The sequence below is a fragment of the Salvelinus fontinalis genome, chromosome 22, assembly GCF_029448725.1.
Source record: "Salvelinus fontinalis isolate EN_2023a chromosome 22, ASM2944872v1, whole genome shotgun sequence".
NCBI lineage: Eukaryota > Metazoa > Chordata > Actinopteri > Salmoniformes > Salmonidae > Salvelinus > Salvelinus fontinalis.
Genome location: NC_074686.1, coordinates 12,145,807 through 12,172,638, shown reverse-complemented (window position 1 = coordinate 12,172,638; position 26,832 = coordinate 12,145,807). Strand labels below are relative to the sequence as shown.

Genomic DNA, 26,832 nt, shown 5'->3' with positions numbered 1-26,832 from the left:
TAACTGTTCTAGCATTGATTGATACATTCACAAAAGCTTAGATTGCTTTCGTTGCAAAGCATATTTTCAAAATCTGACACGATAGGTGAATTAACAACAAGCTAAGATGTGTTTTGGTATATTTCACTTGTGATTGCATGATTATAAATATTTTTTGTAATATTTTTGTATCTGATACGTTTGGGAATTTTCTTCTGCCTTTCAGCACCGGAACGAGGCTGTAGTTTTCTCAACATAACGCGCAACCCAAATGGCGTTTTTTTGTTATAAAAGTAATATTTATCGAACAAAAATAACATTTATTGTGTAACTGTGTGAGCTGGTCACCATGCTCTGAGTACCTGTTCTGGTAATCCATCTGGCCCCACAGCCTTGTGAATGTTGACCTGTTTAAAGGTCGTGCTCACATCGGTTACGGAGAGCATGATCACACAGTCGTCCGGAACAGCTGGTGCTCTGATGCATGCTTCAGTGTTGCTTGCCTCGAAGTGAGCATAAAAGGCAGTTAGCCCGTCTGGTAGGCAGCGCCCCTATGTCTCAGTATGTGTAGACCATGTATCTGATGCTGTCTGGACATAAAGAGTATGGCATGTCATACTCTTTCTGGCTAGACAGGATCAGATACATAGGCTACATATAGTAAAACAGATGGAGTTAATATGCAGACCTAAGTTTGTCGCCTGCCTTCCCGCCTTTGGGACAACGACTCCCATTGTCAGGGCAGAGACGTGCATCTCGTCATTTTATACATACTCTGGTTTCAGGCTGCCACTTTTCTTTAAAAAAAGATTGCTACATTGTATGCCTATTTGAGCTGCGGCTGACAGTGAAAAGCATCTAAAATACAATTGGCATGCTGACTGCAGAAATGTCCACCAGAGCTGTTGCCAGAGAATGTAATGTACGTTTATCTACCATAAACCGCCTTCAACGTCGTGTAGGGCAGGGTTCGGCGAGTAAAAGAAATGTGCCAAGTTTTTTGTAAAAATATATACATTTAATGTTTGGTCAAAAAAGACTACAATCACCAGGAATTTAGGAAAAAAAGATTGTTTAATTTAGAAAATCTGTTCCCAAGTATTCACATGAATAAAGGTCATGTCTCAAAGTAATCAAAGTATGAATGATCGGCTATGAAAAGCCAACTTACATTTACTCCTGATGTGCTGACCTGTTGCACCCTCGACAACCACTGTGATTATTATTATTTGACCCTGTTGGTCATCTATGAACATTTGAACATCTTGGCCATGTTCTGTTATAATCTCCACCCGGCACAGCCAGAAGAGGACTGGCCACCACTCATAGCCTGGTTCCTCTCTAGGTTTCTTCCTAGGTTCTGGCCTTTCTAGAGAGTTTTTCCTAGCCACCGTGCTTCTACACCTGCATTGCTTGCTGTTTGGGGTTTAAAGGCTGGGTTTCTGTACAGCACTTTGAGATATCAGCTGATGTAAGGGCTTTATAAATCAATTTGATTTGATGAAATTATGATTGTTTTCAAATACAACATCTTTTGGGGTTAAGTTGTGGTCAATTTTCACTGTATAAATTATTATCATTTTGTTCCGGCCCCGAATGATCCGCCTGTACAGGGTCCAACATGTAGCTGTAGCGCCCCCTGGCTGTGGAGTTGTAGTAACAGCAGGAACTCTTCAGGCATGGCGTGCATGAAGTGACTTGGACCAACGTTGTCATAGTAATGATGGGGCAAAGTATTTTGGGATAGATCCAGAGGGAAGGGCCAGAAGCCGTACAGATGAACCTGACAAAGAGAGATCTAGACTTAGAAACAAACAAACACACACACACTTGATCTCTTAAGGTAGTCGATCGCATCCGACTGATTGTGGTTTGCTGATGACTGTATCATCCGATGCGGGATGGATACTGTCGTTGAGGCCGGTGCAGCCATGGTCATATGTCTTCTCTGTCACTTCGCCAGGCGACATTCAGTCTTTTTTTCCTGAGCCAACTGCACTCCTTGATGGCAGAGGCCGCACCAAGTGGAACGGTCCGCAGCAACAGTCCAGAGGGAGGCAGGGTTTATCCCACACTTCTTTAGTGAAGTCTTCAATTGGTCCTTTAGACGCTTTTTCTGACCACCTGCAGAACGACAGCCCAGTTGTACCTGTCCTTCACGTACTGAAGCTCAAGGACTCGTTCAGATTCAAGCTTTGTGCTAGCTGCTACTAGAGTCCCAGTGTTGCTTCAGAAATAACAGAAGCACGGTGTATATGATCTTCAAAACAACATCTGTTCATGGCCTTTATGGACCTCTCCTAAGCAGAGGTCTAGACATAGGTGGGCCTGGGTGGACACAGACCCACCCACTGGGGAGCCAGGCCCTGCCAGGCTCATCCAATCAAATTGAGCGAAAAACAAAAAATAATACATTATTATTACAAAAATACTCCTCAGTCAAAATTTCTGCAAGCCCACCCACAGAGGAATTTCTGGCTACGCCCCTGCTCCAAAGCCTTGAGCAAAGTAGACTGAACACCTTTTGGAAGGTCTTTCTGCAGCATGGCTACCCTGGGAAATGTGTGAACATCCTGTGTCAGTTCAATGAGGGGGTGACGGTCAGGGTAACAATTAGCGGTCAGGAGTCTAAACTTTTTGGAGTAGGCACTGGTGTGAGGCAAGTGGCGTGTGCTTGAGCCGGTCCTATGTCTTAATCCTTTGTGTCCCAACACTGCTGGCACATGGACATGGAAACGTAGAGTGGGGTGACCCTAGACTTCAGATTGGACAGAAACATCTTCTGAGGCAACACACACACATACTAACACCTGTTCACAGATCTCCAGAGCGGTGCTGGCCAGCATCAGACCAGTAGAGAGCCGTGGGGCTCGTTGCCCTCGACGACGCCAGAACCTGCCCAGCTCAAACAGGTAGTCTGGGTGGAAGAACACCACTTCCTGTTGGGCCCGGGCCTTACGGAGGGCACGGTACACCTGGGACAGAACAAAGACTGATTAATGACATAACTCTCTACTCTCCTCCCCCCCAGGAGCAAAATGTTAGTTATCCATTTTGTCATTCTTAAAAAGTCTACCCAAGCCCAGCCCTTGCCCTAGTAACTGATAAAAAAACTGACCGGTACATAGTATTGTGTCCTGTCGGGCCCGTGCCGGGTCGCAGGCCTCTACCTAGTCTCATCTCATGGTAGCAGCTCACCTTGAAGCAGGGGCTAGTCCCAAAAGCAAAGGAGAAGGCTGGGAGAAGTAGATGGGCATGACCGTAGACTGACAGGGCTTCCGCCAGGGGTCCAGGGTTCCGCTGGAGGTCAGGGTACCTGAGTACAGGTGAGTTAGGAGATGGGGAAGGGGAGGAGTGAGGAGACGTGTGAGGGGAGGGGTTAGGAGACAGGGGAGGGGTTAGGAGACATGGGTGGAGTTAGGAGACAGGTGTGAAGTGGAGTTAGGATACAGATTGAGGGGAGGAGTTAGGAGACAAGTGAGGGGAGGAGTTAGGAGACAGGTGAGGGGAGGAGTTATGAGACAGGTGAGAGGCAGGGTCGATGTTAGTGGCAGTTGAACAAATGTCTAGAATCGACTTGATGACAAAAATCTATTTGAGGTTGTGAAATCATGTTCAAGGCAGAGACAGGTGAGAATTCATCATATATATAGAGTATGTACAGTATCAGTCAAAAGTTTGGACACACCTACTCATTCAAGGGTTTTTCTTTAATTTTACTATTTTCTACACAGCTCAAATAAGCAAAGAGAAATGAAAGTCCATCATTACTTTAAGATATGAAGTTCAGTCAGTACAGAACATTTCAAGAACTTTGAAAGTTTCTTCAAGTGCAGTCGAAAACACCATGATGAAACTAGCTCTCATGAGGACCGCCAAAGGAAAGGAAGACCCAGAGTTACCACTGCAGAGGATAAGTTCATTAGAGTTACCAGCCTCAGAAATTGCAGCCCAAATAAATGCTTCACAGAGTTCAAGTAACAGACACATCTCAACATCAACTGTTCAGAGGAGACTGCGTGAATCAGGCCTTCATGGTTGAATTGCTGCAAAGAAACCACTACTAAAGGACACCAATAATAAGAAGAGACTTGCTTGGGCCAAAAAACACAAGCAATGGACATTAGACTGGTGGAAATCTGTCCTTTGGTCTGATAAGTCCAAATTAGATTCTAAAACCTTTTCTAAATTAAATAATGATGCCTATAAGCTAGATAAAGAACGCATAAATATTGTTTCTCACACAAACTTCCCTTATTTACATATTATTTATCTTTGGGTTTAGGCCACCCTCTTTCAACAACATTTCTGAATTTTCACAATTTCCCGGGAGTCACCAAGTCTGACACAAGGGAAAGCAGCTCCTTCCCCTCTCAAAGGTATGCTAACTGCATCCTGTGTTGCTAGGCGACATCTCCTCGAAGTTGTAACAGCTCAGACGTTTGCCAACCATCTACACAAAATACTCTGTAATGTCAAAGTGGAAGAAAAATTGGAACATTTTATTTACAATTAATGGAAAATGAAACGCTAATATATTAGATGAGTATTAAACCCCCTGAGTCAATATAAGTTAGAAACACCTTTGGCAGCAATGACATCAAATTAAATTGTATTGGTAGCATACACATATTTAGCAGATGTTATTGCAGGTGTAGCGAAATTGTGTTCCTAGCTCCAACAGTGCAGTAGTATCTAACAATTCACAACAGACACAATTTAAAAGCAATATATAAATATTAGGATGAGCAATGTCAGAGTGGCATTGACTAGAATACAGTAAAATACAGTATATTAAATTAGTAAAACAGTATGTAAACATTATTAAAGTGACCAGTGATTCCATGTCTATTTCCAGAGAGCAGCAGCCTGTAAGGTGCAGGGTTGAGTAACCGGGTGGTAGCCGGCTAGTGACAGTGACTAAGTTCAGGGCAGGGTACTGGGTGGAGGCCGGCTAGTGATAGCTATTTAACAGTCTGATGTCCTTGAGACAGAAGCTGTTTTTCAGTCTCTCGGTCCCAGCTTTGATGCACATGTACTGACCTCGCCTTATGGATGATAGCGGGGTGAACAGGCTTAGGCTCGGGTGGTTTATGTCCTTGATGATCTATTTGGCCTTCCTGTGACATCGGGTGCTGTATCTGTCCTGGTGGGCAGGCAGTCTGACCAGGTTATGCGTTGGGCAGACCCACCACCCTCTGGAGAGCTGTGCAGTTTTTATTCTATACAAGCTTCCTTCTTTTCACTCTGTCAATTAGGTTAGTATTGTGGAGTAACTACAATGTTGTTGATACATCCACAGTTTTCTCCTATCACAGCCATTAAACTGTAACGTTTTTAAAGTCACCATTGGCCCCTGAGCTGTGTCCTTCCTGTCCGGCAACTGAGTTAGGAAGGACACCTTTATCTTTGTAGTGTAATTAAAAACTTCATCATGCTCATAGAGATATTCAATGTCAGTTTTTTTACTTTTATTTTTTACTTATCTACCAATGGGTTCTCTATTGCACATAGAGTGAGTCCATGCAACTTATTATGTGACTTAAGGACATTTTTACTCCTGAACGTATTTAGACTTGCCATAACAAAGAGGTTGAATACCTATTGACTCAAGACATTTCAGCTTTTCATTTTTTATCAATTTGTAAAGATGTTGAAATACATCATTCTGCTTTGACATTATGGAGATATTGTGTAGGCCAGTGACAAACAAATTTAAAGTTAATCCATTTTAAATTCAGGCTGTAACACAACTACATTTGGAAAAAGTTAATGTGTAAAACAAACCAATGCCTTGTGTAACAGTATAACTTTAGTCCGTCCAGCCATTTCACATCGGTTACACTGGCTTGAAAACAAAAATCTAAACAAATAACCCATAGTATGTAACATTTGCATATATAAACAACTAAAAAGAAAATGCGACACATCACTTTATCTAGCTAGCAAGATAGCGATTTACAGTAGTTAATGTAACTAGCTATGTACTACCTTTTCAACAGATCGGTTTTGAGTCCCTTACCTAGCTAGCAAGCTCTCTCCAATTTGTCAACGCAAATACAAGGTTTACTTTCAACACTCGTCTTGGCCCAGACTCTATCGTTTACCCTTTTTGCCTGTTGGCTCTCCAACGTTCCCTGTTTCTTTGGGTTAGATGGGGTCCGAGCTGCCTGGGACAGGTTGGGTGCTACCCATCCTTGGGTAGCACCCATCGACGTCCCATTCATATCCATTTGAATCTGTCTGAGCTGGCACCGCCTCCCCCGAAAACATGTCATTCATTGTGCGTAAAGCAGTAAATCTGGCATGAAAATCCAAACCGACAGGGAAATCGAATACAGAGGTTTTCAGGCAGGCTGGAGGCACAATATTGTTACTGTTGAATCACATTGGATGACAACTAGAGATTTTAAACAGAAACAAAAGACAACATATTACATATTGCCTCTTTAACCATTTCTTTGTGGATTTTGATTAGTGCTTGGGGTTATTGTCTTGCTGGAAGATCCACTTGCGGCCAAGTTTCAGCCTCCTGGCAGAGGCAACCAGGTCTTTGGCTAAAATGTCCTGATACTTGGTAGAGTTAATGATGCCGTTGACCCTAACAAGGGCCCCAGGACCAGTGGAATCAAAATAGGCCCATAACATCAAAGATCCACCACTGTATTTTACTCTAGGTATGAGCTACTTTTCTGTGTAGGCTTCTTTTTCATGTCATCTGACCATACTGTAGCACTGACTGGTTTTTGATAAACGGCATCGGCACTATGATTGGAACCGGTGCTTCGGTCAGATGACATGAAAATAGAGCTCTTTGTCTGTATCTGATCATGTGTATTGATAGAGTATATACCCTTTAATGATCTGGGTAGGATTGGCTGTTATGAGGTCTGTCTTCACTCCCACGTCATAACTCTTGTTGATAGGAGCCAGGTTAAACCTAACAACAACAACAATAACAATCACACAACATTACAAACAACTACGATCACACAACATTCACACAAGATTAGAAACAGCAATGTAAATGACAACATTCACACAACATAACATCAACATTCACACAGCATGACATCAACATTCACATTACATTATTTAACCATACACGACCTAACAACATTCACACAACATTGTTTTATTTTTTTATTTTTTTTATTTATCCGTTATTTTACCAGGTAAGTTGACTGAGAACACGTTCTCATTTACAGCAACGACCTGGGGAATAGTTACAGGGGAAAGGAGGGTGATGAATGAGCCAATTGTAAACTGGGGATTATTAGGTAACCGTGAATGGTTTGAGGGCCAGATTGGGAATTTTAGCCAGGACACCGGGGTTAACACCCCTACTCTTACGATAAGTGCCACGGGATCTTTAATGACCTCAGAGAGTCATTACAAATAATAACTGAAAAGAGCGCCATGTACAAATTGGTGATGGACTCAGAAAGAGGTAGTGGTTTCGATAGGAAGAAATAACTTTCAAACAACATTATAAACAACAATATTCACACAACATTCCCAGAATATCCACACAACGTTCACACAAGATTATAAACAACAACAGTCACACATCACATCAACTTTGAACACTACACAACAGAACTACATTGCTATAGATTACTACCAATAATGGATTGATTGATTGATTGATGGAGAATGTTGTTGCTGATACCTGATGACATAATCAGCATGATCTATTTCCGCTCCACAGCTGCTGTTCTGCAGGATTCCTCCACTTCCCACCACGGCACAACGACTCAACGAACCTTTACTCCAGGGTACGGTCTATATATACACACACCATGCTGGTAAACCACGCTCGTGTGATGAATTTTTCTGAGAAATGTAAGACTTGCGCACACACACACCTGAGGCAGCATCTCCCATAGTGCTTGGTCCACCTTCCTCTTCATCCTCTCTACCTCGTAGGTCAGACTCTGGTTCTGATTGGTGTTCTGTCTGGTCACCATCAGCCTATCAGACGCGTTACAGCATGCCCACAACTCTGTCCTGGGGTGGGGGGGCATTATGTTTGTTTGAGATAAACGTAAGACTGAGCAAGGTGTGTGTGTATGTGTGTCTCACCTGTGTAGTTCTCTGTGTGTGAGGTTGAGTCTCCAAGGACAGTCCATCAGCTCTCTCACCTCCTGAGAGAACAATCCAATGTCTACTCTGACACACACACACACACACACACACACACACACCAGCCAGGTCACTCCAGATCCAATGCAATGTTTGATGTTCGTCCAGATCGCCACGATGTCAGGAGATGCCTTCAATACCGATCACTAGCTGCAATGGTGAGCTCAATTACCATCAAGTAGTCTTGCAGCAATGCGGATGACGGATGCTCATTTAAAAAAAACATTTTTATTCCCTAACCCAAACCTTAGCCCTGATCTTAAGTTAAGGCATTAATTCAGATTGGTTAACTGTTAAAACACAACCTTTGGACAAACGTGGACAAATATAGAATACTGAAATCAGACCGTGTCAAACTATGAGATCTTGTTACATACAGACACACGGCTCATAGATGGAGAACTTGTTGGATCAGGATGGATTGTCTGGTTCATCTGATCAGAACTATATGTACTAGCATGAAACATAGTAAGAGCAAGTCAGGCGAGGGAGAAACTACACCTCTCTCTCACTCGATTAGCTGACATCATGGTGTGAGCTAATGGGGATCCTAATAAAATTCTAAACTCTACCTACTGTTTCATAGTAGTCATGGTCACCAGTTTCTCTCTCAGTCTCTTGCACTGCAAACTCTTGTGAACAGAGTCCAGGAACTCATCTCTGCAACACACACATGCACGCATGCAAACACACATTTATCAAGACTCTAATGAACATTCAACCATTTTAGCACCAAAAACCATCCCAGCACAGAGGGTTCATTGTAATGGCTGGAATGGAATGAATGGAACCCAGTCAAACATGTAGTTTCCATATGTTTGATACGATCCATATTTTCCATTCCAGCCATTACAATGAGCCCCTCCTCCTATAACTCCTCCCACCAGCCTCCACTGATGAGTATGTTTTTTCGTCAAGAACGCATACTGGAAGAGTCCTCTGATGGCTGCTAAACCAAATCATGTTTTATAGTCAGATAACGGGTCACCTTACAGATCACCTGACTTGGAAGCCATCTTAGTTCAGGAAGTTGTATCAATCTGGGCAAAAAGTTCTGAATCTTGTCATTTTTTATACTTTATCATTGTTAATGGTTACATTGAAGAATTCTAAACAATTTGTTTGTTCATTTTGTTAACAGATTAGTGATCAACAGAGACCACATACACAAACTTTAAATAATTGATTTGAATCCACAAATCACATTACATTCCAGAAGGTTTTAAACATTTTGAAGGTTGTTGTATGCATGGACACTTAAGCATACAGAAAGCACCTTCTCCAAACAGCTAGGGTGCCCATAACAGCTGAAACAGAGCAGTATCTAGCCAATTGCTTTGCTTTAGTCTTTGGCAGGCCTGCAATCTGGAGGCCATATAACGTAAGCCTATGTACATGGCCGAGACTGCCAAATGTGACTCGATTCAAGAAACTAGGCGTATGTCACGCGTCACTACTTCACAGGAGAGCCATTTCAACGTAAATGCGATTTTTTGGCAGAAATGCATTCTGGAACATGTGAACTTTCATGGCATACAAGTTTGCTATTAAGGCACATCTGTAAATATGAATAAAATTGTTAAATTACGAACCTAGTTGGTTAAGCCACAGAAGAAGAAAAAACAGACTTCCCACTAGCCATGATTGGTTGAGATAATGAGTGGGCTGGACATGCCGAAAGATGAGTTCAGATTGGTCTGCCATGTAGCTCGCTTCTGTCTATTTAAGCTGGTCAGTATGTGTAGGTAATCCTGTCCGGCGTGGCATTTTTTAAATATATATCATGTAGTAGAACTGCATAAGTGTTGCTCCACTTTCTGGAGGACTGAGTTTTGAAATCAGTGCAATTAGATTATGATAGCTAAGGAGATGGAGAAAACACCTGTCTCCAGATTACATCTTCAAACTAAGGGCAACCATGGCATCCGTGACAGAGATGGAGAAGCGTCCATCCATGTATATGGGTAAGATAGTCTAGCTAGCTACATTTTCAGATATTAAACCTTTCTAATTTTGTCTGAAAGTTGTTAAAGTGTACTGTTAGCTAGCGAGCTAATGTTAGCTGGCTGGCTTGCTAGCTAACGTTATGTGTATGATCTGTGTAGTAATATTATTCATATCTCAGAGCCATTTGCTTTGATAGTTATAGCCTAATGTTAGCTAGCTAACATTGAACCTGGTTGGTTAGCTACCTGCAGATTCATGCAGGGTAGTAACGTCATGAGTTGGGATTATGGTTCATTGTTTAGCTAGCTAGCTACATGTTTTAACAAAAGACTCCATGCAATTAATACCAAGGTGGCTTAGCAGTTCAGACGTATTTTTCCGTGTTGTCGTGTCGTGTCCTGTATATATATATATTTACACCTTTTCTTCACATATCTTTTATTTATTTTATTATCCAAGAACTCAACTACAAAAGCTTTCCTGCAAAAGCTTTCCTGCAACCCGCTTCACCAATTACAATAAGTACTATTTACCTCAATCTGAAAATCCATCGTGGAAGATAGCCAGGGGCTAATTCAGAAGCTAGCCTGAAAGCTAATCCAGAAGCTACTCCGATAGCTAGCCAGAAGCTAATCTGTAGCTGCCCCGAAATTAGCCGGTTTGCTGGCTAGCGTTGGTGTTTCAGCTGCCCACGTTTTTGCGGTCATCAGCTATTCCTCTAGCTCGATAATCTACCGGCACTTTTGTGCAACGCGACTCGGACCGGAGCATTCCGGGACTTTTTTTCTCTCAGTTTCCCCGGATTCCAACCGCAGCCTCTGGACACTTGCACCTTGATTTCGCAGCTAGCTAGCTGCATACCCTGTGACTATTGGCTTACGTCGACCCCGGAGCTAACTCAAATCATGCTGGAGCTAGCCAGCTGAGGAGTTACATCACCATCCGGACCCGCTTCTTTGTTGCTGCTGCAGATACGGAACCCCACCGGGCCTTCACGACTGACTGCCGACGTTATCTGCCCGAGGGATTTATCCAACCGGCACCTCCGTCCCGGCGTTACCTGAACGCTCATCTGAGGCCCGCTAATCGTTAGCTGTCTTATCGGCTGCTATCTGAACAAAACCCCACTACACGGAACCTACCGACGGAAACGCACGAGGTATCTACAAACAGACCTCCATCCTATGCTGCTACCGATAGCCATATACCCGGCCAGCTGTCTGGATCGCCACGACCCCAACCAACCTCTACTCACTGGACCCTTATTTATCATTCGATTAAGCTTGCCTCTCCTTAATGTAAATATGCCTTGTCCATTGCTGTTCTGGTTAGTGTTTATTGGCTTATTTCACTGTAGAGATTCTAGCCCTGCTCTCTATACCATATCCAACCCTGCAGTTCCACCACCCACATATGCGATGACATCACCTGGTTTCAATGATGTTTCTAGAGACAAGATCTCTCTCATCATCACTCAATACCTAGGTTTACCTCCACTGTATTCACATCCTACCATACCTTTGTCTGTACATTATTCCTTTAAACTATTTTATCGCCCCCAGAAACTTCCTTTTACTCTCTGCTCTGGTAGCTCTAGGCGACCAATTCTCATAGCTTTTAGCCGTACCATTATCCTACTTCTCCTCTGTTCCTCTGGTGATGTAGAGGTGAATCCAGGCCCTGCAGTACCTGGCTCCACTCCTATTCCCCAGGCGCTCTCTTTTGATGACTTCTGTAACCGTAATAGCCTTGGCTTCATGCATGTTAACATTAGGAGCCTCCTCCCTAAGTTTGTTCTGTTCACTGCTTTAGCACACTCTACCAACCCGGATGTTTTAGCCGTGTCTGAATCCTGGCTTAGAAAGACCACCAAAAATTCAGACATTTTTATCCCCAATTACAATATTTTCAGACAAGATAGAACGGCCAAAGGGGGCGGTGTTGCAATCTACTGCAAAGACTGCCTGCAGAGTTCTGTTATACTATCCAGGTCTGTTCCCAAACAATTTGAACTTCTACTTTTAAAAATCCACCTCTCTAAAAACAAGTCTCTCACCGTTGCCGCCTGCTATAGACCACCCTCTGCCCCCAGCTGTGCTCTGGACACTATATGTGAACTGATTGCCCCCCATCTATCTTCAGAGCTCGTGCTGCTAGGTGACCTAAATTTGAACATGCTCAACACCCCAGCCACCCTACAATCTAAGCTTGATGCCCTCAATCTCACACAAATTATTAATGAACCTACCAGGTACCACCCTAATTCCGTAAACACGGGTACCCTCATAGATATCATCCTAACAAACTTGCCCTCCAAATACACCTCTGCTGTTTTTAACCAAGATCTCAGCGATCACTGCCTCATTGCCTGCATCCGTAATGGGTCAGCGGTCAAACGACCTCCACTCATCACTGTCAAACGCTCCCTGAAACACTTCAGCGAGCAGGCCTTCCTAATTGACCTGGCCGGGGTATCCTGGAAGGATATTGATCTCATCCCGTCAGTAGAGGATGCCTGGTCATTTTTTAAAAATGCCTTCCTCACCATCTTGAATAAGCATGCCCCATTCAAGAAATTTAGAACCAGGAACAGATATAGCCCTTGGTTCTCTCCTGACCTGACTGCCCTTAACCAACAGAAAAACATCCTATGGCGTTCTGCATTAGCATCGAACAGCCCCCGTGATATGCAACTTTTCAGGGAAGCCAGAAACCAATATACACAGGCAGTTAGAACAGCCAAGGCTAGCTTTTTCAAGCAGAAATTTGCTTCCTGCAACACAAATTCAAAAAAGTTCTGGGACACCGTAAAGTCCATGGAGAATAAGAACACCTCCTCCCAGCTTCCAACCGCCCTGAAGATAGGAAACACTGTCACCACCGACAAATCCACTATAATTGAGAATTTCAATAAGCATTTTTCTACGGCTGGCCATGCTTTCCACCTGGCTACCCCTACCCGGGACAACAGCACTGCCCTCCCCTCTGCTACTCGCCCAAGCCTTCCCCATTTCTCTTTCTCCCAAATACAGTCAGCTGATGTTCTTAATGAGCTGCAAAATCTGGACCCTTACAAATCAGCCGGGCTAGATAATCTGGACCCTTTCTTTCTAAAACTATCTGCTGAAATTGTTGCCACCCCTATTACTAGCCTCTTCAACCTCTCTTTCGTGTCGTCTGAGATACCCAAAGATTGGAAAGCAGCTGCGGTTATCCCCCTCTTCAAAGGGGGGGACACCCTTGACCCTAACTGCTACAGACCTATATTTATCCTACCCTGCCTTTCTAAGGTCTTCGAAAGCCAAGTCAACAAACAGATTACCGACCATTTCGAATCACACCACACCTTCTCCGCTATGCAATCTGGTTTCAGAGCTGGTCATGGGTGCACCTCAGCCACGCTCAAGGTCATAAACGATATCGTAACCGCCATCGATAGGAAACAATACTGTGCAGCCGTATTCATTGACCTGGCCAAGGCTTTTGACTCTGTCAATCACCACATCCTCATTGGCAGACTCGACAGCCTTGGTTTCTCTAATGATTGCCTCGCCTGGTTCACCAACTACTTCTCTGATAGAGTTCAGTGTGTCAAATCGGAGGGTCTGTTGTCCGGGCCTCTGGCAGTCTCTATGGGGGTGCCACAGGGTTCAATTCTTGGACCGACTCTCTTCTCTGTTTACATCAATGATGTCGCTCTTGCTGCTGGTGATTCTCTGATCCACCTCTACGCAGACGACACTATTCTGTATACTTCTGGCCCTTCTTTTGACACTGTGTTAACAACCCTCCAGGCGAGCTTCAATGCCATACAACTCTCCTTCCGTGGCCTCCAACTGCTCTTAAATACAAGTAAAACCAAATGCATGCTCTTCAACCGATCGCTGCCTGCTCCGGCCCGCCTGTCCAACATCACTACTTTGGACGGCTCTGACTTAGAATATGTGGACAACTACAAATACCTAGGTGTCTGGTTAGACTGTAAACTCTCCTTCCAGACCCACATCAAACATCTCCAATCCAAAGTCAAATCTAGAATTGGCTTCCTATTCCGCAACAAAGCATCCTTTACTCATGCTGCCAAACATACCCTTGTAAAACTGACCATCCTACCAATCCTCGACTTCGGTGATGTCATTTACAAAATAGCCTCCAAAACCCTACTCAATAAATTGGATGCAGTCTATCACAGTGCCATCCGTTTTGTCACCAAAGCCCCATATACTACCCACCACTGCGACCTGTACACTCTCGTTGGCTGGCCCTCGCTTCATACTCGTCGCCAAACCCATTGGTTCCAGGTCATCTACAAGACCCTGCTAGGTAAAGTCCCCCCTTATCTCAGCTCGCTGGTCACCATAGCAGCACCTACCCGTAGCACGCGCTCCAGCAGGTATATCTCTCTAGTCACCCCCAAAACCAATTCTTCCTTTGGACGCCTCTCCTTCCAGTTCTCTGCTGCCAATGACTGGAACGAACTACAAAAATCTCTGAAACTGGAAACACCTATCTCCCTCACTAGCTTTAAGCACCAGCTGTCAGAGCAGCTCATAGATTACTGCACCTGTACATAACCCATCTACAATTTAGCCCAAACAACTACCTCTTTACCTACTGTATTTATTTATTAATTTATTTTGCTCCTTTGCACCCCATTATTTCTGTCTCTACTTTGCACTTTCTTCCAATGCAAACCAACCATTCCAGTGTTTTTTTTAGTTTTTATTTTACTTGCTGTGTTGTACTCACTTCGCCTCCATGGCCTTTTTATATTTTTATTTATTTATACATATATCTGTTTGCCTTCACCCCCCTTATCTCACCTCACTTGCTCACATTGTATATACTGTAGACTTATTTTTTTCACTGTATTATTGACTATATGTTTGTTTTTACTCCATGTGTAACTATGTGTTGTTGTATGTGTCGAACTGCTTTGCTTTATCTTGGCCAGGTCGCAATTGTAAATGAGAACGTGTTCTCAATTTGCCTACCTGGTTAAATAAAGGTTAAATAAAAAAATAAAAAAATAAAAAAATTCAATAGAATGTTAATGATGTCACTTTGACAACTGTTGATAGACATAGCTGGTAAATTTTCTCTGGTTATCTACTCCAATTTCAGAGAACTCTCGCCTGAGTGTGCCAGAGCGCAGAATAACTGATGAATTTACGAACTCTCAACACCCGTTGAATATGGCTGGTGTCAGTAAACGTTGCCAAAAAAACGTAAGTTGTTGCCAGCTGCACAGTTTCAGTCACCAACGCTCGGGAATACATAAAAACAGCCTAACCAGCTCTGCTAGGGCGAGTAAAATGGTCAGACTGAGCTGTTCTCTCATTTGTGTCTGGAAGTAGCAAGCAAGCTAGCCAATGTTAGCCAGTTAGCTTGGGTGCTTGACTGCTGTTGTTAGGATCAACCCTTAAAGAGATGGGTGGGGCTAAAGCTTAAGAGGGTGTGAACGATGCAGAATGGGTGTAGATAAAGAAGAGCTCTCCAGTAGGTGTACCACAATATTCAAAGGCCATTTTCGCAACTTTCAAATCAGAATAACTTTCCCATTGTTCCTCAACTGTAGTGTATGATATACAATTTTCTAGTTTACTTTTATCCAATGTAAAAAACACCATTTCAAATTTTGCTACATAAGACCGAATTGAGCCGGTCGGTCACAAATCAGTGCTCCTAGCTTGCACATATATCAGAGCAATGGTGGCCCGTCCATTAGGGTGTTAGGGGCGGTGCCCCACTTGTGATTGGTCAAAAAAAGTAAAAAATATAAATATGTAAAAATATATATATTTTCATACTGAGTGTACAAACATTAAGAACACCTTCCTAATATTTAGTTGGATTTCACAGGTGACATCAGTAAGGGATCATAGACTGACCAGGTGAATCCAGGTGTAAGCTATGTCATGGAAAGAGCCGGTGTTGCTAATGTTTTGTACACTCAGTGTATATTATATAATTCAAGGATTATGATTAAAATGTCCATAAAAGTGTGGTTAATTTGTTGACATTTTATGGTTACAAAATAAGCTGTTCATTTACCTACTGCTCTGCCATCAGCAGACCTGCCACCCAGTGCTTGGATTGATGGCACTAAAGAGCAAATCGCAATGAACTTGTAAATAAATAAGCATGACAGTCCATTCGTAGCTTGGGCCCTGAACCAGACATCCATATCTATCAACAGTCAAAGGACAGAGGGATACACTAGTTGGAACCTTCTCGCCCCCCATGGCTCTGTGCCGAAATCGCAAGAATGTTCTGTAAACACCGGCCCGAGAGGCTTATATGAAACCCAAATAAAAAGGTAGGGAATTTGTCATCTGCTACAGAATCACACAGTGTTCACAGAACGCCATCAATACAATACAACAGTGAATAATCAGTGTGTCTTCAGTTATTGTATCTCCAGTCTGGCATTAATCATTATCAACAGATAAGACAATAATCCATAACAGTCAGCTTCAAGCCTAGTGACCATGAACCCGCACCTTGAGAGTCACAAACAGAACACTGGAAATGATGTGTATTACAGAAAGTCAAAAAACACCGAACATTGTGTTGATTACTCGAAACTAAATCACTCTTAAATATCCCCATTACACACACGCACATACACAGTATTACAAACGTACCTTTGGTGTTGGTAGTAGTCTATGAGTGTAATAGACAGAAGAGTTCCGGAGCAGAGGAGAAAGAATAGAACCAGGTAACACATTGTTACAACAGGTCACAGACTGAATGACAGCATGACAACTACACTGTTGGTCTATCAGGGAGGGAGTCAGGGGAGTCTGAGTGTGGAGGGCAGTGTGGAGTGTGATTGAGATTGCGTCATCAGTGGATCTGTTGGGGCAGTATGCGAATTGGAGTGGGTCTAGGGTTTCCGGCATGATGGTGTTGATGTGAACCATGACCAGCCTTTCAAATCACTTCATGGCTACCAATGTGAGTGCTACGGAGCAATAATCATTTAGGCAGGTTACCTTTGCTTTCTTGGGCACAGAGACTATAGTGGTCTGTTTGAAACATGTAGATATTACAGACTCGGTCAGGGAGAGGTTGAAAATGTTAATGAAGACACTTGACAGTTGGTCCTCGCATGTTTTGAGAACACTTCCTGGTAATCCGTCTGACCCCGCGGCTTTGTGAATGTTGACCTGTTTAAAGGTCTTGCTCACATCGGCTACAGAGAGTGTGATCACACAGTCTTCCGGAACAGCTGGTGCTCTCAAGCATAAAAGGCATTTAGCTCGTCTGGTAGGCTCGCGTCACTGGGCAGCTCGTAGCTGGGTTTCACGTTGTAGTCCGTAATATTGTTCAAGCCCTGCCACATCCGAGGAGCATCAGAGCCGGTGTAGTAGGATTCAATCTTAATCCTGTATTGACGCTCTGCTTGTTTGATGGTTCATCTGAGGGAATAGCGGGATTTCTTATAAGCGTCCGGATTAGTGTCCCGCTCCTTGAAAGCGGCAGCTCTAGCCTTTAGCTCAATGTGGATATTGCCTGTAATCCATGGCTCCTGGTTCGAATATGTACGTACGGTCACTGTGGGGACGACGTCGTCGATGCACTTATTGATGAAGCCGATGACTGAGGTGGTATACTCCTCAATGCCATTAGATGAATCCCGGAACATATTCCAGTCTGTGCTAGCAAAACAGTCCTGTAGCATAACATCCGCTGTCACGTTCTGACCATAGTTCTTGTGTGTTTTACTTGTTTTAGTGTTGGTCAGGACGTGAGCTGGGTGCGCATTCTATGTTGTGTGTCTAGTTTGTCCATTTCTATGTATGCCTGATATGGTTCTCAATCAGAGGCAGGTGTTTGTCATTGTCTCTGATTGGGAACCATATTTAGGTGGCTTGTTTTGTGTTGGGGTTTGTGGGTGGTTGTCTTCTGTCTTTGTGTTCTGCACCAGATAGGACTGTTTCGGTTTTCACATTTATTGTTTTGTAGTTTGTAGTGTTCACGTTATTCTCTTTATTAAACATGTTGAACACTAGCCGCTCTGGGTTTTGGTCCTCTCCTTCATCCCAGGAAGAAAACCGTTACATCCGCGTCATCTGACCACTTCCGTATTAAGCGAGTCACTGGTAATTCCTGCTTTAGTTTTTGCTTGTCAGCAGGAATCAGGAGGATAGAATTATGGTCAGATTTGCAAAATGGAGGGCGGGGGAGAGCTTTGTATGTATCTCTGTGTGTGGAGTAAAGGTGGTCTAGAGTTTTTTTCTCCTCTGGTTGCACATGTGACATGCTGGTAGAAATGTTGTAAAACTGATTTAAGTTTGCCTGCATTAAAGTCCCCGGCCACTGGGCGCGCCGCTTCTGGATGAGCATTTTCTTGTTTGCTTATGGCCTTGTAGAGTTGGTTGAGTGTGGTGTTAGTGCCAGCATCGGTCTGTGGTGATAAATAGACGGCTACGAATAATATAGATGAGAACTCTCTTGGTAGATATTGTGGTCTACAGCTTATCATTAGGTACTCTACCTCAGACGAACAATACCTCAAGACTTCTTTAATATTAGACATTATGCACCAGCTGTTATTTATAAATAGACACACACCCCCACCCCTTGTCTTACCAGACGTAGCTTCTTCTCTGTTCTGCCGGTGCATGGAAAATCCCGCCAGCTCTATATTATCCGTGTCGTCGTTCAGCCACAACTCAGTGATACATAAGATATTACAGTTTTTAATGTGCTGTTGGTAGGATAATCTTAATCATAGGTCATCAATTTTATTTTCCAATGATTGCGCGTTAGCCAGTAGAACGGATGGCCCTTGGGAGTTTACTCGCTCGCCTACGGATTCTCAGAAGTCAGCCCGACCTGTGCTCCCATTTCCTCCGTCTTTTCTTCACGCAAATGACGGGGATTTGGGCCTGTTCCCGGGAAAACAGTATATCCTTCTCGTCGGACTCATTAAAGGAAAAAGCTTCTTCCAGTTCGAGGGGAATAATCGCTGTTCTGATGTCCAGAAGTTATTTTGTTAGCTCAAAAGAGAAGCCCACTTTGGTCTGCTCACCCAGTACTATTAGGTCAAATGTGAATTCCATAAACTTGGACGTAGAGGGCATGGGCGGTTGCACGATAGCAACCAAAGCCCATGTTAGTCAGTCAGTTTATAACATTCCATCATTGATTACTCTGAGAGATTATCATACTGACATTGGCTGCGGCCTCAGGCCCTTTGGTGCCATCCTTGGAAAAGTAATTACAATTTCTACTTTCTCCTCTATTACAAACAGGGATAGACCAAATTGTGCAGTTCTATGCAATCATATAGCCATACCAACTATATCAATATCAACCATCAGACAGGATGCAACCGCCTATTGAACATAGCTTGTTTGAGTTGGAGACTTCATGTGGCTTTAAAAATCGTAAAGGACTTGGGTTGATGCATCTTAACATTAGGAGCTTACTTCCTAAACTGGATTACATCAAGATCTGGGCTATGCAGATACATCCAGAAATTCTGGTATTGATTGAAACTTGGATCATTCTGAACTCTGATATTAATTTTGAGGGTTACAATGTGTTCAGAGCTGACAGACAGGGTGGAGTGGTCACTCTTATTAAAAAATAATTTCTGTGTCTTTACTGAAATCCATTTACTTTGCCAACAAATGTGAGCAACAATCCTTAAGCCTTTGTCTGGGGAAACAATGTTTAAATGTAGGTTGGATGCCTTGTACACTAGGGAACTATTTTATCATTCATAAAAGAGATGATGCTTGGGTCAAGGCGAGGAATTAGAAAGGCTAAATCTGATTATTATGTAACCGCTCTTTCAGATTGTAATGGGAACCCAGCTAAATTCTGGAAAACTGTAAAATCCCTGAAGGGTTCTACTTCCTCCTCTCTGCCACAACACATTAATTCAGACACTGGCCTCATTGCAGAAAACAATGCCATCATTGATGAATTTAATCACCATTTTATTTCAGCGGGCTCTCTTTGAAATAACTTCTAAGCCTATTCACAATGAGACTGGGCTGGATGCTGAAAGGGAGAAACAATTGTCAAAGCCTTTCTTTTAGGCTATTTACAAAAAAATAAGTCCTGGATGCTTTGCTAGCAATAGACAACTTTGCTCTTTTTTTATCTGAGAAGTGTATTTTGAATGTAAACCAATAAGGGTTTAGGTCTGGCCATAGCACTATTACAGCAACCACTTTAGTTGTTAATGATCTTGTCAATGCTTTAGACACTGAAATTATGTGCTGCTTTGTTTGTGGACCTGTCGATAGCTTTTGATACTGTTGATTATCATATTTTACTGAATAAGTTGTCCTCGATAGGCCTGAGATCTGACGCCTGTCATGGTTTCATAATTATCTTAGTGACAGAACTCAGGCCATCGTGATTGTTGAGGTTAAGTCTGAACTTCCTGAAGTGCATAAAGGTGTAACACGGGTCGATTTTGCGACCTGTTCTCTTCAATGTTTATACTGAAGAAAAATATGAACGCAACATGTAAAGTGTGTGCCATGTTTCATGAACTGAAATAAAAGATCCCAGAAATTTTCCAGACACACAAAAAGCGTATTTCTCTCAAATGTTGTGCACAAATTTGTTTACAGCCCTGTTAGTGAGCATTTCTCCTTTGCCAAGATTATCCATCCACCTGACAGGTGTGGCATATCAAGAAGCTGATTAAACAGTATGATCATTACACAAGCACACCTTGTGCTGGGGACAATAAAATGTGCAATTTTGTCACACAATACAATGCCACAGATGTCTCAGTTTTGAGGGAGTGTTTAATTGGCATTCTAAATGCAGGAATGTCCAACAGAGCTGTTGCCAGAGAATTGAAGGTTCATTTCTCTACCATAAGCCGCCTACAATGTTGTTTTAGAGAATTTGGCAGTACGTACAAACGGCCTCACAACCACAGACCACGTGTATGGAGTTGTGTTGGTGAGCGGTTTGCTCATGTCAACGTTGTGAACAGAGTGCCCCATGGTGACGGTGTGGTTATGGTATGGTCAGGAATTAGCTACGGACAACAAACACAATTGCATTTTATCGATGTCAATTTGAATGCACAGAGATACCGTGATGAGATCCTGAGGCTCATTGTCGTGCCATTCATCCACCGCCATCACCTCATGTTTCAGCATGATAATGCATGGCCCTATGTCACAAGAATCTGTACACAATTCCTGAAGGCTGAAAATGTCCCAGTTCTTCCATGGCCTGCATACACACCAGACATGTCACCCATTGAGCATGTTTGAGATGCTCTGTATTGACGTGTATGACAGCGTGTTCCAGTTCCCGCCAATATCCAGCAACTTCGCACAGCCATTGAAGAGGAGTAGGACAACATTCCACAGGCTACTATCAACATCTTGATCAACTCTATGCGAAATAGATGTGACGTGCCGCATGAGGCAAATTGTCGTCACACCAGATACTGACTGTTTATCTGATCCACGCGCCTACCTTTTTTTAAGGTATCTGTGACCAACAGATGCATATCTGTATTCCCAGTCATATGAAATCCATATGTCTTCACATGTCCTTTACTGTTCCACTTCTCACCTGTTATACCTGCATCATCACAAGTTGTTAAGTTTGTGTGTACAGCGCCTTCAGAAAGTATTAACACCCCTTGTCTTTTTCCATAGCAGGGAATTGTGTTACAGCCTGAATTTAAAATGGGATACATTTAGATTTTTTTTGTCACTGGCCTACACACAATACCCCATATTGTCAAAGTGGAATTACATTTGAACATTTTTGTTTATACGGCGCAGTCAAAAAGCCATTTTGATTCTATTGATCTGTTCTCTTTGGTAGTTGTAGTGTTAATGGGTGATTTATTAATAATTGTACTTTTAGTGCTTTGCTTTTTTTATTCTAACTAGGCCTGCTTTATGGCTATGCTTGCTACTAAACGTCTGTTTTTTATTGTTTGCTTGGCATACTATGCTATGTAGCCATTGATAAATTAGCCTGCTAAAGCTTCGGCCTATGCCGCATGCTATTGCACCTCTTTTATGGCCATTCATTTTATAATGCTACTATATTTGTGCATAGATTTACCCATGTATGTTCATTTCATTTGCATATTGTCATTGATTATGGCCACTAACAGCCAAATAATTGTGTATGCTGTTTTTGCTATGCCATTCCTTGTATTGCCTGTTATTACTTGCACCTTTGTGTCTCCTTTTTAGATAACCATATTCCATACAAAGCCAACCAAGTCTCAATTTAAGACAAGAGTCTCATATCAACAACTGTCAATCATTCCCTGCTATGTATCATCTCTATTACCTGAATCTCTCATTTTATGCGGTGGCATGTACTTGTACCCTATACAACGAGGTCATGGTCTCTTTGTCAAAGGTACGCTTCCATGGGGACTGGTAGGTGTTAGCAAGTAGCTACATATGTTGCTTATTGGCTGACAGGGAGTAGCTCGACTGGGGAGTGTCCTAGTACCTATAAACAATCAAGAGATAATTAAGTAAACATCCTTGTCCTGGCTTGGTTCCTGTGGTACATCCTGAATCCTTATTTACCAAGAAGATGAGGCAATCCATAATTTGGATTAAGACATTAATGAGCGAGCTAGGACAAACGTAGTCAATATAACTATTTGTTCAGAACTTTTGAAATGTACAGTGAAATAATTTCACAAATGGGCCATTCTTACAGTATTTTTAATTTTTATTTCAACTTTATTTAACCAGGTAGGCCAGTTTACAACTGCGACCCTGCCAAGATAAAGCATAGCAGTGCAACAAAAACAACACAGAGTTACACATAAACAAACGTACAGTCATTTACACAAAAGAAAAGAAAAATAGAAAGAATCTATGTACAGTATTCTCCCTGTACACCAAGTCAGACCCGTAGGATAAATAAAAGTGGGGCATAAAAGCAGACAATGAAAGCTCTTACAATATTAGATTACATTTCTCAAAGAAGGCTATAGGCTACATGTGCACCACCAAGTCAGAACAGTAGGCTAAGTTATGAGACAGAAAATAACAAAATTATTAGGGTGAGGTACATGGGCTACTAACGGCTTACTACTGACATACACTTAGTATGACTTTCTTAGCTACAGTATACATATCTCCCTGGCATATTACATAATTTATGCAGCAGCATACAGCACATTTTTGGACACACCTTGTTGTTGAACAGGAATGTGGCGCGTCGGTCCATGTCGGAAAATTTGGTCATCAAACTTTGTCATTAAAGTCTGGCATTCTCTGGATTTATGGTGCTTTCAAGATAAATGGTAATTTTTAACTCATTAAAAAATCTAGGTTGAATCATGACGTCAGGGACGTTCCGGTCGGATGATTTCCCAGTTATTTGGAAATCGCAGCAGAAATGATACTGGATTGACAGCATGGCCAATGTATTCAACCTTTTCTGGCCCATGGTGTTGAATGTTTATCCTTTTAAGATTGGAATAGAGACCCTTAAACCCAGACTTGAATCACAAACCCACTCTACTGAATAGCAGGCTGGTGATTACATCGCAATGCTTGCAGTTAGCCACTGATTCCTTCCAAACCTCTCATTGATGAATTTGCAATTTCCAGCTTGTTGTGTAATGTTAATATCCAATGGCCAATGAGCACCGATACGTTTTATCTATAATTTCTCTTCATATGACAAGGATATGCCAGTAGATTGTCAACTGAATTCATGATGATGACTGGTTGTCTGACTTGCTAGCTAAGATTTTGAAAGTATGAAGTTGACATGATCGGCCCAATAAAAGCTACGGTAGATATGTGATTTAATGTAATTTTATCTGTGGCCAATGACTTTGAGCCTTCTTGGATGGGCACTTCTAAAGTAACTCTATAGCAGCATCCAAGGGGCTTGAATTGTCGAGCTCTCCCCGTAGATTTTGTGGCGATGTAGTGTCCCCATGAGTGATAGAACACTGAGCCAATCACTGCGCAACTAGAGAACATTACCAACCCCTACGCTCTGTATTTTCCGCTGGCTGCCCCAGCATCACAGAAAGCACTGAGCTTGGCTGAAACACCAGCTTCTTGGAGCTGCCTTACTCAAGAAAGCAAAAAAAGAAACCATATGGCTTTAACACATTTTATTTTTCATTTTACATTGTTTGCAAACTGACATGTGACACGTATTAATGCCATAATAACATGCAATACAGGCAACAACAACACATATTTTTTAGCTAAACAGGCTCTGCCCCACCTGCTCTGAATGAGGGGTCGCCACTGGTTGCACAGCGAAATAACCAGAGTAGCCTACCCAGGGGCGTTGCCAAAATTAAAACCTACCGGGCCCCTAACATAGAAATCAGAATGGTTCAGATTAAAATAACGTCCTGAACAATGTGTTATTAAATGTACTGAACAATGAGTTATTAAATGTACTGAACAATGTGTTATTAAATGTACTGAACAATGTGTTATTAAATGTACTGAACAATGTGTTATTAAATGTACTAACTATAAGCTTCTGCTGCTCTATACTGCAATTGTGCAACTTCTAGTTTTCACCTTCATCCTTTGCCTATATTAACAGTAATGCAAACATTTTTGGTTCCTAATGTTAACAAAAGTTGTCTGTGTCATGAGGATTTTTATGATGCTTTATTATAACTAACTACACAATTGGTGACTTTTTTAAATATATGGTATTGTAGTCAGTTTTAATTAAGAAATTACCAATGATCCATGTTTCAGATAATAAAAATGTGTAAAGTTATTTAAACAAGGCTAACTCTCTTCTGCCCTATGCATAATTCCTAAATATATGCCTGAATAACATACACACACACAAAACATAATCCTGAACTATGTGGACTGCAGGCATAAATGTGGTACCTACAGAGAACAAGCATCTGTGAAACTAACTGTCGTGTCACGACATTATGTGGGCATTCCTGAGTAAGTTCAACAGGAGATATACTCTGAAACAGTATTTTGTCCATCCCCAGGCAAGCTTGGGTAGTTAAGGCATTTGTCCTTGTGTTTGTTCCCTGTAAACAAAACTCAGAGGTTAAACTGCACCAAGAGTCCAGCGTCAAGCCTTCTTGTGAGGAAACTCATTTATGTCTTTAAAGTAAAAATTTCTAGCTAACTGGTTTGCAATTGAAAGGATGGCAAGGCTGTTCAACCTGTCTTGGCACATTGTAGATCTTAGTTCTTTAAACCTTTCAGCTTACTGAAGGCACGTTCAACTCCAGCAACTGTTACAGGTACTGTGCAGAAGATTCGCAGTGCAATACACACCTCTCCAAAAATGCTCTGTAGCTGCATCTTGTGGATGGCATTTAGGAGCTCTACAGGAGAAAGACCATCTGAAGAAGTGGCACCATATATCGTCATTAGATGTCGCACTTCGTTTTCAAATCCATCTGTGAGATCTTTGGAGTACTTGTTTCTCAATTTGTGGCAAGATAACCAAATGTGTGTTTCAGTTATTTTCCGAACTAAGTATTGGTGAAAACTCCTCGCATATAACTGCAATCGTGTGGAACTGCAAGTCCAAATGACTGTTTATACTATCCCGAGCCACATCAAACACTGTGTTGCGAAATCCAGTGTCTGACTTCTGTTCATTTGTTATCTTCAGTCTCATCAGGGAAACGTTTTCTTTTTTTCTGGCAGCTCCTCTGTTCCCTTTGAAACTGAGTAGTTACACCCATTTAATTTGTCACCGTGGAGGCTTCTGCCAGAAGTGCGTCTTGTTGATTACACAGAGCCTGTATTTCTTCCTGTAGTGCCTTAATGTGAGCTACTTCAGTCTCCAGAGAAATATTTCCTGACTGAAGAATTAGGCTTCTATTCTCAATACACTGCAAAACTTTTACCCAGAAAGTGAGCATGAAGATTGCCTTGAAAGACATGAAGTAGCTTTTCAGGCCTTTTGCCTCAGATGTGGCTTCGTTTGTTATACTGCAGGGAGCAAGAAGCATGTCTAGGGCCTTGATGATAGTAAATGAGTTGCCACTGGTCGGACCACAGCAATACACACACTCCATCGTGTGTCTGAAAGGCGGTTAAGACAGCAGTCAGTCTTTTCATTGAGAATGGCACATCGCTCTGGGCTGGCATTGAACAGATTATAAAGACGATTGACACAGCCAAAAAAGGTTGATCATTCTGGGCACGACTGAGCTGCATGTACACCCACAAGATTAAGAGTTATGGAGGCACAAGGTGAGTATCTGGCCAGTGGATTATTGTGCAGTATGTGTGCTTGAACTCCCTTCACTTTCCAAATCATATAACATTTTATTTGTCATATACACATGGTTAGCAGATGTTAATGCGAGTGAAGCGAAATGCTTGTGCTTTTAGTTCCGACAGTGCAGTAATATATAACAATTCCCTAACAACTACCTAATACACACAAATCTAAAGGGGTGAATGAGAATATGTACATGTAAGTATATAGATGAGCGATGGCCGAGCGGCATAGGCAATGTGCAATAAATGGTATAAAATACAGTATATACATGTGATATGAGTAATGTAAGCTATGTAAACATTTTTAAAAGTGGCATTATTTAGAGTGGCATTGTATAAAGTGACTAGTGATCCATTTATTAAAGTGGCCAGTGATTGGGTCTCAATGTAGGCAGCACCCTCTCTGAGTTAGTGATTGCTGTTTAGCAGTCTGATGGCCTTGAGATTGAAAAACAGCTTCTGTCTCTCGGTCCCTGTACTGACCTCGCCTTCTGGATGGTAACGGTGTGAATAGGCAGTAGCTCGGGTGGTT

The 26,832-nt window shown here is 42.3% G+C and overlaps 1 protein-coding gene across 1 annotated transcript; it reads right to left on the bottom strand.

Annotated features, from left to right (window-relative positions):
* Positions 1-1,034: 1,034 nt before the first annotated feature.
* Positions 1,035-16,906, bottom strand: LOC129819827 (alpha-2,8-sialyltransferase 8F-like). The gene is made up of 9 exons (XM_055876445.1): positions 16,719-16,906; positions 8,701-8,784; positions 8,065-8,151; positions 7,848-7,989; positions 7,652-7,764; positions 6,833-6,919; positions 3,178-3,295; positions 2,790-2,954; positions 1,035-1,762 (listed from the first exon to the last, which is right to left on the bottom strand). The coding sequence occupies exons 1-9, from the start codon at positions 16,799-16,801 to the stop codon at positions 1,556-1,558; spliced, it is 1,086 nt and encodes a 361-aa protein (XP_055732420.1). The 5' UTR covers positions 16,802-16,906; the 3' UTR covers positions 1,035-1,555.
* Between the last annotated feature and the right edge of the window lie 9,926 nt (positions 16,907-26,832).

Bases quoted from the DNA above. Each gene is read 5' to 3' on its own strand.
- LOC129819827 (XM_055876445.1), bottom strand. From the start codon at position 16,801: ATGTGTTACCTGGTTCTATTCTTTCTCCTCTGCTCCGGAACTCTTCTG. The intron at 7,990-8,064 runs GTGAGACACACA...CCCCCACCCCAG, and splicing joins ACACACAGAGAACTACACAG to GACAGAGTTGTGGGCATGCT. The intron at 2,955-3,177 runs GTGAGCTGCTAC...GTTCTGTCCCAG, and splicing joins GGACTAGCCCCTGCTTCAAG to GTGTACCGTGCCCTCCGTAA.